Raw genomic sequence first — 15,842 nt, forward strand, 5'->3', positions numbered from 1 at the left:
ATAAATGGTTAGGCAAATATATTATATTATTCTTTTGTATAAAAGATATCTGATTTTGAGATTGATAATGATTATTCACTTTACTTTAAAAAAGTTAGGAAAAAGTAAAAATGAAGAAATAAGGACCAAACGTACGTTTTTTTTTATGCTTTTGAGTTGTGATGATTGATGAGCTGTGTGGGATTCTGACACTGATGCCTTTGTCATGCGACCAGCCTCACCTCATCTCCTCCCCACCTTCTAAATAAATCATTGTCCTCACTTTCCTCTCATTCTCTTTTATGATCAACAACAAACGCTTCTTATTTATTCATTTTTATCCGATAAACTTATACACCTGTAATATTTAATCCCTCTAGCCAGTAAAATTAGATAAAATAAAGTTTATGCTCTTTAAGAGGTAAAATGCAAAATAACAGACTAGTGGATCTTATTTATTTTTAAAATCTTAAGCATTATTCCTCTATTTTCATCGAATTTCTTAACCCACCTCAAAATCATATTTATCTTTAAAACTTATTATGTGTCCGGAAATATTCTAGTCTGGAAATGTTCTACGGTAAACATCTAATTTAATGTATGTATTGTTGGACTTTATTCCCGTCCTTGAGTCAATGAGGCTGGTTGGGCCAATCTCGAGTAATGGGGGCCGTTCAGGTTGGGCCGGTTTTGAGTTATAGAATTTGGTCATTTAATTAAATGAATTAGGGATAAATTAAATGAGTTGTATTTAATTTATGATAGCTAATTAGATTAGTAGAGAAACATGTTGTTTTATTTATTAATTATTTAATTAAGAGTTCTGAGTTCATTTCTAATTCTACCAAGTCATGGTCTATATACACATAATCAAAGTTGTGATTATGGTTAGATGAGTTTGTAATAAGTTTTTGAGTTATAATTTTTATAGTGATAATAGATTGAGAGTTATTTAATTAAAATTCATCGTTTACATGTTGAATTATATAAATTTGTTCTTATACATCTGTATTGTATTAAATAATATTTCTTTATTATTTTTTTTACCTTGATCCATTTATAATATGAATCAAATTATAGAGGCGGTGTTGACTGTTGAGATGAATAACTAATGCTATAACTTTTTATATAGATAGGAACAAATGCTTGAAAGATAAAAGTGACGGCAAGTGAGCAAGCCAACCTTGCTGTCATTGTAGCCAAAAATGTTCAAAAGTACTAGACCATTATGAACAGGGTGAGCATCCTTCACGGGCTGGGTCAGTTTGTTTCCAAAGCTGGCTTGGTTCATGGGCTCTTAAACAAGGCATGAGGTTGGGGGCTGGGGCCCTTACAATGAGAATGGAAATGTCCAATTCATCATGATAAGTCACACTCTTGATGGCTGTGCTTTCTGACTTTTATCTTATGGTCCCAATCTTAATAATAAAGTTACAAACTAAAATCATCAAATTTTGAGCAATGTACAAGTTTAGCTGCACACGGTACAAGCAGTAGAAGCGGTATTTATCTAAACTTAAATCATATAAAAACATTCCTAGATTCAAAGAGCATTTGGAAGAAAATTGGACCACCACCTTTCAAAACTTTTAACATAAGTGACAACCAAACACTTTGATGTACAACCTCCATGTGTGATCTTGTAACGAAATTCTTGTTGGAATCTTGTCAGCTCAAGCTGTAATTTAACTGATTCTGTTAGTTAGCATAGTATTGACAGGTCCCGTGAACGTTACTTATTCTTATGGTTAAAAAGAATATAAAAAAGACACCATGGATGCAATGCAAAGGGTACAAGCCAACAAAGCGGTCTAGACTACCATAATTTCAGCAAGGAGTAATAGGACCACTTTTGAGTTTTGACAGTTTCTTCCAAAACTAAACACAAACAAGATACTTGGTGTCAGTTGATGCAATGTACAACTTTCTTAGCATAGAATACGTGTCGTTATCATTCGTTGGCTTGTTCAAAAGCATCAAATGTACGAGACAAATTGATTCAAGACAACATGTAATAATTGATCCGTGACTCCGTGTAACTAGTTGGTTGAGTTGGGTCGTTTTCAAGATTATGAAATTTGTCATCTTCAATCTTTTTCATGGGCGAAAGTAGGCCTAATATCATCTCATCTTCATATGCAAATCAAGACGACACGTTGCGGTCTGTGGGCGCCATTAAAACATGAAAGCTACAATAATCTAACAGATTGTAAGGCGCCATTCCCGCAATTAATCAGATGATAGAACAAAGACATGTTTAATGCAACAAGCATCTGTAACTGAATCAATGTCAACATTAATGCAACCAGCATTTCAAGACACATTTAAGGGCATGAAATGACCACGGACTCTGTATGTTGTGGCTCGTTGACTTGGGTCAAGAGTCAAACCGGGGACTCGGTTTTATAATAGGATATAAAATTGATATTACCAAAACCCGACCGATTACCATATTTACTTATTAATGCATTTAACAGACCAAAAGCAACAGATTAGCCAAGTAACTTTTTATTAATCATTTTGTTTACAACTTACATTGTCTGCTCGAGACATTGTAAGAAACTGTTGTGGGCTCATTTCAAACAAGCTAACAAAGTTGTCATCTTTAGCCATGGTGGACATTAAGCCCACCTCAAAAGAGCCCGAATCACGTAACTGAAGATGGCAATCCAGTATATTATACTCAAATCTAGCATCACACCCTGATTTTTCATTGGGCTTAATCGCTTTCCTTTTGGGCCCAGGAGCCCGATCAAACGGCCCAGGGGCTTTGGGTGGTGTAGAAGGCTTCTCTTTTACAGGAATCACCATACCCGAGCCACCGTGATGAAACGGGCTTCTGGCCCGAACATGTTGACTGGGAGAAAAACATTTGATTGGAGATAATGGCGATGAAGGTGTGGAGTTGCTGCTTTGGCTACTCGGCCCGTCTAAATAGCCCGTTAACCCGTTACCAGAACTTCGTTTCTTCTTTCTACGTCTCGCTTTGTCTTTTCCAATATTAACCACAAGATTCTCGGGTTTTGGTGACTCAGCCGCCATAGTAGATGCTGCTGGTGGTGGTGGTGGTGGTGGTGACAATGACAATGATGATGTCACCACTTTCTTTACGGTATCGGGTTTTAAGCAAACGTTTGAAGAATGTGTGTCGGGCAAGTTTCCATCCGAGACTATAACCGAAAACATAAACGAACACGCCATTAAAACTAGAATGATGGAGACAAGACCCGCAAAGACAAATTTCTTGAACTTGATCCAAAACAGCGATCTTTTGCATATTGCGATCGTTAGTTTCGGAAGGCTGACTTTAACGGGTACAACTAGTATCCCACCGACCATACCCAGTTCAAGATCCCGAAGCACGGTTTCTGCACACGTTTCCGCACGATAAGATACTATAATCTTTCGTGATTCTCCGGGCTGCAAGACAAAACCTTTACAGCTACCAACCAATAACCCGTCCAGTTCACATTTCGTACCCGAGACCGTAATTTTGTCGACTTTTACGGGCAAGTCTCCGGTGTTCTTTGCAAACAAAACTTTCATAAACGGTTGACCAAAGTTGTGCTTAAGCTCAATACTATGAACCGGGCCTGACCCGTCATGTAAAATCATAGATACCAAACCGCCAGACCCGTGCAACGATAACCACCCGACACCCGAGAGATTGTTTCTCACAAGAGCCGAACTTTTCCACGAGCACCGGCCCGATGGCTGAAATATAACCGGCCCAAGAACAGTTTTCCCATGAGGATGAACGTAGGCTTCGGTTAATGCATTATGTGGTATTGAAAAACCGTATCGTGATGGGTTCGCGTGACTATTAAGAACCAAAGTCTGGAAATTTTCATCCGATTCTAGGCATTCGTCAATAACTTCCCCTGAATTTAAAAGCAGCTGCATTGCAACGGGTTGGTCACTCGGGTTCACAACTTCAATCCATTTGGAATGATGGTAACCAACGAGAACAACTGGGAATGTAACCTCGTGATCATCGAGTACTGACATCCCAGTTTTAGTCCCGTGAGATCTCCAGTTTCCTAGTACTGATTCATCAGATTCCACCTTCGATACCTTAATGGATCCTGACTCTACATAGGATTGTGACCGGGAACAAAGACCCGCAAAATCACTGCACGGAATCTTGACATCTGGGTCATCTGATTTATTCGTGTATATGACTAATTTGCAGTTTAAATTCCTACGAATATTTGGAGTATAAGTAATCATAGCCACTTGTGTCACAGTATGAGGAAACAATATCAACCCTTCTACATATTTAGTCTGTAAAGATTCAATATTTTCACCATCTGTACTAATTTTGACCACAGTCAACAGGTCGGGACCGTCATTTTCCACCAAGAGAGACACAACAGTAGTTCCATTGACATCACAAGGCATTAAAACATCGAGATAATAAGATCGCGATTTCCCTCCAAATTCGGCTTCAAACACTATTGTATCCGAGTTATCTCTCGAAGCATTATTAAGTAATTGGACACAAAACGAACCAAACACGTTTGTTTGAGATTGATACTGGAACTCCACCTCTAAAATTGGCTCGCTGCTGTTCGAGCCAACAGTCCATGCCTTTTGTGGCCTTATCGCCATTACAGATTGACCAAGTTGACCGAGTTTGACATCTAACCACTCTTTAACACTAATATCAGAACCACCGGTTGGATCAATCATGCTGCAGACACCATTAACCATATACGAAACATTCCCTGATGAAAATGACATCCGAGCACTAACTTCCTTCAAATGCAAAACCTCTTTAGAAGGATTAGCTAGTGAAATAACCAACGGGCTCGAACCAGACGATTGTAACATGTAAGGTGGTTGAACTGCAAACCCTTGGGCCCGAATCAAAAACCCACCCGAGCTAGTTTGCAATATTATATGAGCCGAAGATAAACCTAACCATTTAGGCAAAAACACGAAACATAAAGACGCGATTTCACCAGGCCCGATCTTGATTTTACTCTGATTGCAAGGGTAGAATTGTCTATTGGTACTGTATGGTTCAAAAACGTTCAAAACGCTACTTTTATGTCTGTTTTCAACTGTCAAGTAAGCTAATGAAGGAAAATGCAAATACTTTTGACCCCAGTCGAGTAGCGGGTGGCTAATCTGTACACTTTGTGACGAAAAATCATTCACATGGTTTGATTTAATCCTAACAGATGATGTGTCATTTTCATCACCACGAACACTCTCTTTCGATTCAAGCGAACAACTAACAATACTCCCATTCAACAACTGAAAATTCGCACGGTTTGATGCTGCCGGTTGCATTGAATAACCCGAAACATTTTCTTCTGCACTATGAAAGCCCGATAACGTTGAAGGAAAACAGAACATGTCCGAACGCCTACATACGTTGTCAATATTAAGATTTGGCACCGAAGTTTGAACCTGAACCGATACATCTTCGGGCCGGAACTCAAGTCATTTTTATAAGACCCATAGTCTTCATAGCCCGTTAGATTGTGGGTCCCGGTCCCAGTCCTGGTCATGGTACATGGGCCGAACCAGAACGTTATAAGCCAAAAAACGGCGCACAATGTGACGACCTTGTAATGCAATGCTTCAACATCATGGCAAAAGCCCCTGGAGATTTGCAGGCCATAACAATATAAATATAAAAGAATAATAATAATAATAATAATTGATTTGACAGATTATGTAAAGAAATTGATAGTCACATAATAAAAACCTATTTAGAGAAAGTGAATCCAAGATTGTGTGATTGAACAGTTAACAAATAGGGTGATCAATAATTCCAATTAATTTACTAAAAAAACCCCCCAAATTCAAAAGTGGAAGTTGAGTCCAACTAACTCCGCTACTTAATAATAATAATAATAATAACAAGAATCGATGAATTAATATTAATAAGAATAAGAATAAGAAAGAAACGATGGACTTACCGATGATGAATCATGTTGTGATGATTTCAAACGTTTAATCTTCGAAACATCGGATGGATGTCTAGGGTTTATTTGGTCGTGAAACGAAAAGAAAATAATACTAATAATACGCTTAGAAAGGAAGCGGAATAATAACAAGAACACACAGTTACACGTTTCACACACACTGGCGTACGACACAGCAGCCAATGGATGGCCTCGAAGAACGAACGAGAAACAAAAAATAATATATAATAAAATGAAAATGAAATTGGGAATTTGGAAGTGACGATAATGCCCTTGGAAAATGTTTAGGGGTTAATGACGCCATAATCGTAATAGATAAGGGTTGCTTTTGCTTGTGATTAATGTTTTGTGAGGAGAGGTTGACGTGAGATAGGTGGGAGTAAATTAGGTATTGTTTGTTCGGTTTATCAAATTAATTAAATGATAAACCTTTTTCACTATTGCCATGTTACGACATGAATTTGGCCGCTATCAGAATTGATACTACCGTGTAGTAGTTAAAAATGGTGACGAGTCGATGTGAATTCGGTTGATATCGATTAGATTAAGTTCGTTTTGATTTCGGAACTAAATCCATAATATAAGTTTGGAAAATTAACGTAATTAAAAAAACAAAAACATATTTAAAACATAAAAAGGGGAAAAAATTATAAATTATTTAAAAAAAATTGTGGCACCAACCAGGATCTTTATCTTATATATAATTAGACGTCTCTAAAAGCATACATAATGCATTGAAGCCGGATGCCTCCAGAAATTGCACACCAAGGAAAATGGATAAGGCGGCGTTGTAAAGGAAGGTTTGGATATGAAGTTTGTGGGCAAAGTTTGAAGCTAGGGCTGAGTAATCAGGTCTTACCGACGATATATGACCTATACCCGAGAACTGACTCTATTGTAAATAACAAGTTCTTACCCGCAATATTGGACCCGGCCCGACTTGTATATGGTTAATGGTATTCTAAGGATCCAGGAACCAACACTATTGTAATATGACCGAGTTTGATAGGTTTAGGTCTAATGAGTCTTATCAGGTTTATGCTCGCCTCGATTTGAAGCTACAAAATTCCAGGGGAGCGAGAAGGGTGGGGCTCCTCTCTTACATATAATATTAATACTTTTTAATTGAATGTTGATGGGGTTTAATGTTTTATAGTGTTAGTGGGATAAATGAGCGTTTTTGAAGAATGTTTTGAAATCTAATGTTGAGTTAAGGTGACGGTTTATAAAGATTTATTATGATTCCGGTTTACATGTAGCGGTTATCCTTGCTATGAATTTGATAATATATAAATGGGTACAAATACCCCTAACCCATTAGGCTGAGGGTAGTGGGGGTAAAGGGCTGGGCGTGGTCCAGGTGGCTGCCTAGGTGGCTCACGAACACCACTACCCTTGTTGCGTGGACGTGGGCGCGGACGGCCGGGGCAAGCTGGACCGCGGGGCTCAAAAGAGCCGTTGGGCATTGGGTGGATAAAAAGAGCCGTTGAGATATATATATATATATATATATATATATATATATATATATATAGAAAGAAGAAAGGGTGGACGGTGGATGTTGTTGTATATGGTGGTGGTGCAGTGTTTAATGGTCGTCGGTTTCGAGCTACTGGCCGGAACTTGTTTTTTGGGGGGTCTACGGTGTTTGATGTGGTGTTTGGTGGTCGTCAGTTCAAGCTATTGGCGGTGTGGTGTCCGGTGGTGGTTTTAGTGTAGAGATAGAAAGAAGAGGGGGTGGACGGTGTGGTTTGGAGAGGGAGGAAGAAGATATGTTTTTATTTTATTTAGTATTTTTGTGTTTAAAAAAAAATTCAATCAAGCCCCGATCACCTGGACCACTACACCCTCTGGGCTTGATTACGAGCCACGTCAGCGCTTACGTGTCGTAAATGTATTGGTTCACTTGGGGCTTGATCAAGCCCCACTACCCTTAGCCTTAGACTTACCCTAATTAAGATACGTATCACACCCTCATTGCTTCAGTAACTTTTAATTTTAAAATCCCTTATATGGGACCTAGTTATATTGACCAATCACCATTACTCTGAAATGAAAGATGAAACGAATGTAGCATCAAAATAATAATATGCTAGTTTGTAATGTACAAACTCTAAAGCTTTAATATACACCTCTTATTTTGGGTTGACTTATTTAACCATTTAATTTGACAAAACAATCCATGTTGTGTTAATAGTTTACTTTGTTTAATTAAACAAGTCGACCAATTAAGTAGTTTATGTTAACCCTTAGACAAGTAAAATCAAGAACACCAAAGACGATATTGCATAAAACGTTTATGCGACTCTTTTCTATTCTCACTAGTCTTTCTACTCTAAACAAAAGAAAGTAATGATGGGTTTATATAACACCCACAATTCTAATCCTATTCAAACTAGGAAACATAATAATACTAGACTTCTAATTTATTTAATAATAAATAAAAGATAACTATGACACCAAGTTATTCAACTTGGTCCCTGAACTTTGGATCTCCACCGAACCGCCCCTTGAGATCTTCCGTACCACCCTTATACTTTTCGTATTAACCATTCGGGTCCTTAAAGTTGGGATTGCTCCAAGTTTTGCACTCCCTCTCAATACCAGCTTTCATTGTTCCTCCAAGATCTTTCACACCTTTTAACACTCGCACCTCTTTGAGCTTGATACTTGGATTCGACTTTATAACACTACCTTCAAGATTCTTTTTCCTGTTGACAAATAAGCTAGTTTTGAGATTACCACTATTTAGAACTGCATCACCTGTTTTCAGATGGGAAACGACTTTTGCTTTCTTAACTTCATGACCAACCATCATGGTACTTAAAACAATTCTTCCATCTTCACTTGATGCATGCTCCCTCTCAAACTTAACTCCTTCATTTGTTCGTTCATTCGGATCACCCGAACTTTGCATGAACCTCATGCAAACTCCAACGTCAACTTTGTTGGTTTGTTGATTTTTAACGTTTTCTATTCCACCATGACAACCCGTAACATGAGACGGAACTATCTCCTCGTGCACTTCATTCAACACGGTTTCTTTCTCATCTTGTTCGGTTACCGTCACGGTTACGTTTTGATCAACCGTACTTTCTTCTTTAAACACAATTTTCTCATCATCCAAATTCAAAATAATAATAGATGATTCCAAGGATACCTTCAACTGATTCGACTATGGCACTACTTATTGACTTGTCCACCAGCAGGAGTCTTCTTCAAACCATTCATCTACCAGGTTTGGTTTGAATCCGGTATCAACTGTGTATTTTCCTTGAACCTCGGCCATTTAGCCTCCACTTCCCACGGTTCTTCTTCTCTAACAACAGTTGCATTACCTTCCTCCCTAGGTTCTCGACAATATTTTGCCATATGCCATTTTTGTCCACAGTTATGGAACCTAAACGGAAACTGCTTTGGTTTGTACCTTGATTCCTTGTCTCGGTTCTCTTCGTCCGATGAATCTTCTTCAGAGTTGTCATCTCGACCCTTTCAGTTCCATTCTCTCTTCTTGGGTCGGTCACGTTTCTCGTTCTCCCAATATTTACCCTTGCCTTTCTCACCGTTACGGTTTTGATTTTTACTAAACTGATGCTTCTCTTTCCTTCCGACATACAAGGCTTCGCTCTCGGTTTTAATCGACACACTGGCTAACTGTTTTGCTAAGGCTTCTTGTCCAGCAAGAATATTCTCGAACTCGGTAATACTCGGTTGGGTCGCCCACCCTTGAATAGCGGTAACGAAACTACGATATTCCGGCCTTAAACCATGGATGAGTATCCGCTTCATACGAGCATCGCTAACCCGAGATTGTGGATCGAGTTCTCCAATTTCGCGACATAAGTTCTTCACCTTACGAAAATATTGTGCGATTGGAAGATCCCCTTGGGAAACCGTCATCAACTCACCTTCGGCTAGTTGCAATCGAGCATCATTCTTCTTCGTGAATAAGGTCTCCAGCGTATCCCACGCTTGCTTTGGGTATTCGAGATCTTGAATGTGATCAAGAACATCATCATCAACCATTGTCTTGATGATAAACATCGCACGACCCGCTTTCACCTGCCACTTCCCGATACTACCGTTTATCGTTTGCGGGTTGTCTCGTCTCGGTACCGTTAGTTACCTGCCAAAGATCTTGACCTTGAAGATATGATTTGATGCATGTCGACCATTGTTTGTAGTTGCTTTGATTCAATTTCTTGATTCCTCCTACGACTTGAAATTCTGCCATCGTTTACGGTTAAGGAATCCTCGATAAATTTTATGCTACAATAGGTTTTCTTCCTTGTCTTTGATCAGATTCTTTCTTGCCCTCAAAACTAACAGGAAACTCTAAACCACCACTTCTTGGTTTCTTGACTGATAAGATTAAGAACGCAAAACGATATACTTTTGTTGCCAGATGACTTCAATATTATATTCGCACCAGTTTGTATAACAAACAGATTACTCAACAAATTTTGCGTATGGCGGCTATATCTCACAATCAATATATTAATCAAATTGGTGGTGAATGTTAGTAATATCTCACAAAAGGACAAAAGGCACAAGAATATAATGTTGCAACTTCTTTCTGTTGTAACCGAGGCTTCAAATTCACAAAAGACAAAAACAGAAACTTTACTTGTTTACTCTAATTCGATTGAACACAAACGATTACGGCTAGGTTCAACGACTATGACTCCCGCAACTCTCCCGTGGGGATCGGTTTAAGTGTTTGCCTCGGGGTTGGGATTGGTGTCGGGCTACTAGCCCGAACCTACCATCGTACAACATCTTGAACCATTTCTCAACTACGATCAGTTTCTTGGCCTCTTATGCCTTTGATTGGAAACTACTACCGCAATCAAGACTTACCGCCGATCGAAACACGAGCCTGGATCGTTAGGCTTTGATACCAATTGTTAACCCTTAGACAAGTAAAATCAAGAACACCAAAGACGATATTGCATAAAACGTTTATGCGACTCTTTTCTATTCTCACTAGTCTTTCTACTCTAAACAAAAGAAAGTAATGATGGGTTTATATAACAACCACAATTCTAATCATACTCAAACTAGGAAACATAATAATACTAGACTTCTAATTTATTTAATAATAAATAAAAGATAACTATGACACCAAGTTATTCAACTTGGTCCCTGAACTTTGGATCTCCACTGAACCGCCCCTTGAGATCTTCCGTACCACCCTTATACTTTTCGTATTAACCATTCGGGTCCTTAAAGTTGGGATTGCTCCAAGTTTTACAGTTTAATACTAAAATAACAGAAGTTCTTTTTTGTTATTGTTTTTGTGTGTGCGCGCTCGTGTGTGTGGTTTCACACATTAACCTGTATAAGACACTTTTAACCTATTTATTATACTCGCTAACCCAATCACCACTAATTTACAATTTAACTACAAACTCATTTACATCATGTTGCTTTATTTTGACAAGTAGGTTATGTACATTAGTTATGTTTATGCTACACAATCTTTAGTATGTCAGTGTTTGAGTTAATATCGAGTACACAAGTATAGCTCGTGTTAGAATTGTCAACCTAACGTCCTAACACAATTGCCATGATAAAGTATGTATGTCAAAAGCTTCATACATTAAACTCAATGTTTATTCCAAAAGGCTAAAGACTTCACTTATCATCATCGTTTTATCCATCACGAATACATTTAATTACAAATTATACATAATATTTACATCTCTAATTTATCATCTTTCTATATTGTTTTTTGAACTAACGTTATATTCTATTTTCCCAAACGTTTGTTAATAAAGCATTATGTATATACTACTCACATAAGAATATTTAATACATATAATTATAGTTGAAGAAAATAGAGGAATCTTTATTACATATATGGTATCTAAAAGTCAAATACAGAGAACTTCATATTATATTTCAAGAATCTTGATGCATTGTCAACATCTATGATGTATCAACATCTATGATGTATCATCAGATAATGTAGAGGTTGATATTAATAAAAACTATTACCACTGATAATTATTTTGACAACGCATCTCACTTTTTCTATAAGAATAGGTGTAATGGGGCGTGGGATAGGGCGAAAAGTGTTTGGAACACCCCTTCGGTGATTTTTGGGCGAAAAGGGGCGGGGGTGGAGTGTTATTGTCGCCCAAACTTGTTTAAAAATAATAATATTTTAATAATTTGACCGTTGTCAAACGGTCAACAATAAATAAATTTTTTTATTAAAACAATATGTTTATATATCTATATAAACATACATCTTCTTCTTCATTTCATATCCTTTTTCTCCATTTCATATCTATATAAACATACACCTTCTTCAAAAAATCTAGCAAAATGAATCCTAGAAACAACCCGAATCAACCAAATTCCGTGGAACTCACCGCTACCATGGCAGAAATCATCAAAAAATACGAAAAGTGTGCCGAGGAACTCAACGATGCCATGAGAGAAACCAACAAACAACACGAAAAGATTGCCACCATGTTGAAATTGCGGGAAATGAGTAAAGAATACGAATCCCTCAAAGCGGCCGGGTTACACGAAAAGACCGCATTATTGCAACGGCAACGAATTGAAGAAATGCGAGAATATTATGGATATTAATATTTTTTTAGTTATGTATTTTTTTTAATTTTTAGTTATGTATTTTTTTTAGTTATGTATTTTTTTGTATTTTTTTATTTTTAGTTATGTATTTTTTTGTATTTCTTTTTAATGTTAATGCATTTTTATTTAATTATTTAAATAAATTGGTTTTTATTTGTTTAGTTTAATTATAAAAATAAAATAATAAAAAAAAGATATTGTGGGTCCAGTTTGTAGCCCCTACACCATTACACCCCAAAAACAAATTCTCACCCCTTGCTGACTAGGCGCCACGTGTCGCAATTCGCCCCCCTTTGTAGCCCTTCACTACGCATAGCTTAAATAACAAAACTATGTGAATTGGTAAATCCTATATTCGTATATATCCAAATTATAAAATTACAATTAAAGAACAAAATTACATAATATATGTGAAAAAATATATTACATCTATTGTTGTATTTATACTATGTGTATATAAATTAATTTTATTTATATCACAAAATGTTTTTTAATGAACTTAATAAAAAATGCACGTGCAAAAACGTACCCGAGAATGCTTCAATTATTGAAACTTTTATTGTCAGTATCATATATGTATAACTGAAAAAATTCAGGAAGAAAACTTCTCATACAATAGTCATATAATAGTAGTTCTGACCATTAAGCCTAAATCCTGAAGGAGCGTCACCTTTATTGATATATTTATCAATTTACAACTCATAAAAGAAAAGGAGAACATTAAATTATAACGACAGATGATGTAACATCACGGAAATTTTGGACCAAAAATGTCAAGTTTTCAAAGTCTAGGGATCAATTCTGCCAAATTCCAAACCTTAGAGTCTAAAATGAAAAAAAAATTGTTTTCTTGACCTGTCGCGCTACGTGACGGGGCAAAGGACAAGCCCATCGCGATGGGACCTGGTCAAAGGTTCTAGATGGAGTCAATAGCGATACGCTATGAGTGTAGAGCCTACGTCCTCGCGTATCGCGACGACGTGGCCTGACATGTTGTGACACGTGTGCCACGTGGCACACGGTGGCACCGTCTGCCGCCACGTGTCACCATGTGGCAACACGTCTGCCACGTGTCGCCACGCGGCAACGCCTGCCACGTGTCGCCACGTGGCAGGCCTACACAGTGACTCGGCAAGCCTACGTCGCGCTACGCGACGGGCTTGCCAAGGAGCCCATCACGTACCGCGATGGGACATCAGAAAATGTCTATAAATAGCAAGGTCCAAGATATCATTTGGGACACACCAAAATCAGTTCTACTTTCTCTCTCTAACATCTCACTAACCCTTACATCCTACCTCGAAGTTCGTGCCTTAATTCCTCGATAAACGTGCCCCGATCCCCTCTTTTGTGTACCAACGATTCCTCGAAGTTCGTGCCACCCTCCACCCACATACCAAGAAGGCGTTTGTTATCATGGCGATGAGTCCCGAGAAGCGTGCCAACGAGTGTTGAAGATTGGCGTTCATTAATTTACGTGTCGAGAAAAGAGTTGATCAAAAAGAGAGGCGGCGTTGGAGTGCTGCTCAAGTTCTTAGGGTTTCCAAAAACGCCAACAAGGTTATGCGTAACGACAAAATGAATATAATATAAGATTATATTAAAGGCTTAAGCCTTAAGTCGAAGTTATACTCGATACCTTGATAAAAGAAAATAAAAGAAAACATAACAAAGAAAAAGTAAAAGATATGTTGAGATAAATATATATATATATATATGTGTGTGTGTGTGTGCAAGTATATATATTCTTTGTTATGAAAATATTATTTAAGTAATAATGAATATTCTTAAATAATAAAAGAAAAGAATACGTTTCTTTGAGAAAAAGAAACGTCGGGTTTTTATAAATAAACTAAAGGTTTGTAACTTACTTTTAAACTAAAGGTTTTCAAGTAAAAGAGATCTATGAACTAAAGGTTCATCAAGGTAGAGTTATAAAATAAGACTAAAGGGCTTAAGCCGGATTGTATATCCGACTAACAGATGTTTATACTCGTACTATAGGTGCGAGATAAAAAGGGATAGACCCTCGGACGGTGAGTGAAGCCGATCCCAAAGCGAAAAGGTGAATACGCCCCCAAACTTTTACAAACTTGTTTTCAAACGAGTCAAACATGTTATATGAAAATTGTTTACAAGGAACTAAGTGTTCCTAAAACCATTATAAATGAAAGTATAAACCTAGCCCTCAGGATGTGGTATACGTATGTGACAACGTGAAAATTTCGAGTTCAAAATGTCAACTTTCCAAAATCTGGGGACTGAAATGGCCAAATTCCAAAGTTGAGGGTTAAAAATGAAAATTCTATTTTCTTGACTCATAGCGATACGCGACCGGATCAGAAGGGACACCCATCACGGTACGCGATGGGATGTCTGACAGGTTGTGACACGTGTGCCACGTGGCACACGGTGGCAACGTCTGCCGCCACGTGTCACCACGTGGCAACACTTCCGCCATGTGTCGCCACGTGGAGCGGTTCCTGCCACGTGTCGCCACGTGGCAAGGCTACGCTGTAACTCACCTGAGCTACGTCGCGGTACGCGACGGGGTGCCCAGGGACCCGGGTGCGGTACGCGATGCGACCCAATTTGAGGCCTATAAATTGCGGCCAAGGGCAGCTCATTTATGCATCCAAATCTGCTCTCACATCTCACTACTCTCTCTCTAAGCCATACCTCGATAAGCGTGCCATACTTTCTCGTTAAACGTGTCCGATCCCTCCTTTGTGTAACGAAGTTTCCTTGAAGTACGTGCCACCCTCCACCCACATACCAAGAATGGCGTTTGTTCTCGAAGTACGTGCCAACGTGTGTTAAAGATTGGCGTTCATCGATTCGCGTGTCAAGAAAAGACTCGATCAAGAAGTAAAGCAGCGTTGGAGTGCTGCTCAATTTCGTAGGGTTTCCAATACGCCAATAAGGTTAGGCGTAATAAAAAATTCAATATAATTTAATATTATATTAAAGGCTTAAGCCTTAAGTCGAGGTTATACTCGATACCTCGATAAAAGAAGAGAAATATAAACATAACAAAGAAATGAATAAAAGATTGATTATTGAATATGATGAATACGTATATATGTGTGTAAGTATATATGTATATATATTCTGTGTTATGAAAATATTATTTAATGAATAAATAATATTCTTAAATAATAAAGAAAATGATTACGTTTCTTGGAGAAGAAGAAACGTCGGGTTTTTATATAAATTAAAGGTTTATAGTTACTTTTAAACTAAAGGTTTTCAAGTAAAAGAAAATGAACTAAAGGTTCATCGAGGTTGAGATATAAAATAAGACTAAAGGTCTTAAGC

The 15,842-nt window shown here is 37.8% G+C and overlaps 1 protein-coding gene across 1 annotated transcript; it reads right to left on the bottom strand.

The window, feature by feature from the left end:
- Nucleotides 1-2,480: 2,480 nt before the first annotated feature.
- On the bottom strand, nt 2,481-5,972 carry LOC143550086 (uncharacterized). Its single transcript, XM_077040817.1, has 2 exons — nt 5,913-5,972; nt 2,481-5,592 (listed from the first exon to the last, which is right to left on the bottom strand). The coding sequence occupies exon 2, from the start codon at nt 5,341-5,343 to the stop codon at nt 2,491-2,493; it is 2,853 nt and encodes a 950-aa protein (XP_076896932.1). The 5' UTR covers nt 5,344-5,592; nt 5,913-5,972; the 3' UTR covers nt 2,481-2,490.
- Nucleotides 5,973-15,842: the final 9,870 nt, after the last annotated feature.

Source organism: Bidens hawaiensis, unplaced genomic scaffold (assembly GCF_021521415.1).
Source record: "Bidens hawaiensis isolate Kalapana, Puna unplaced genomic scaffold, B.hawaiensis_p1.1 tig00015923_1, whole genome shotgun sequence".
Classification (NCBI taxonomy): Eukaryota; Viridiplantae; Streptophyta; class Magnoliopsida; order Asterales; family Asteraceae; genus Bidens; species Bidens hawaiensis.

Coding starts and splice junctions, on each gene's coding strand:
- LOC143550086 (XM_077040817.1), bottom strand. CDS start 5,343: ATGTTCTGTTTTCCTTCAACGTTATCGGGCTTTCATAGTGCAGAAGAA.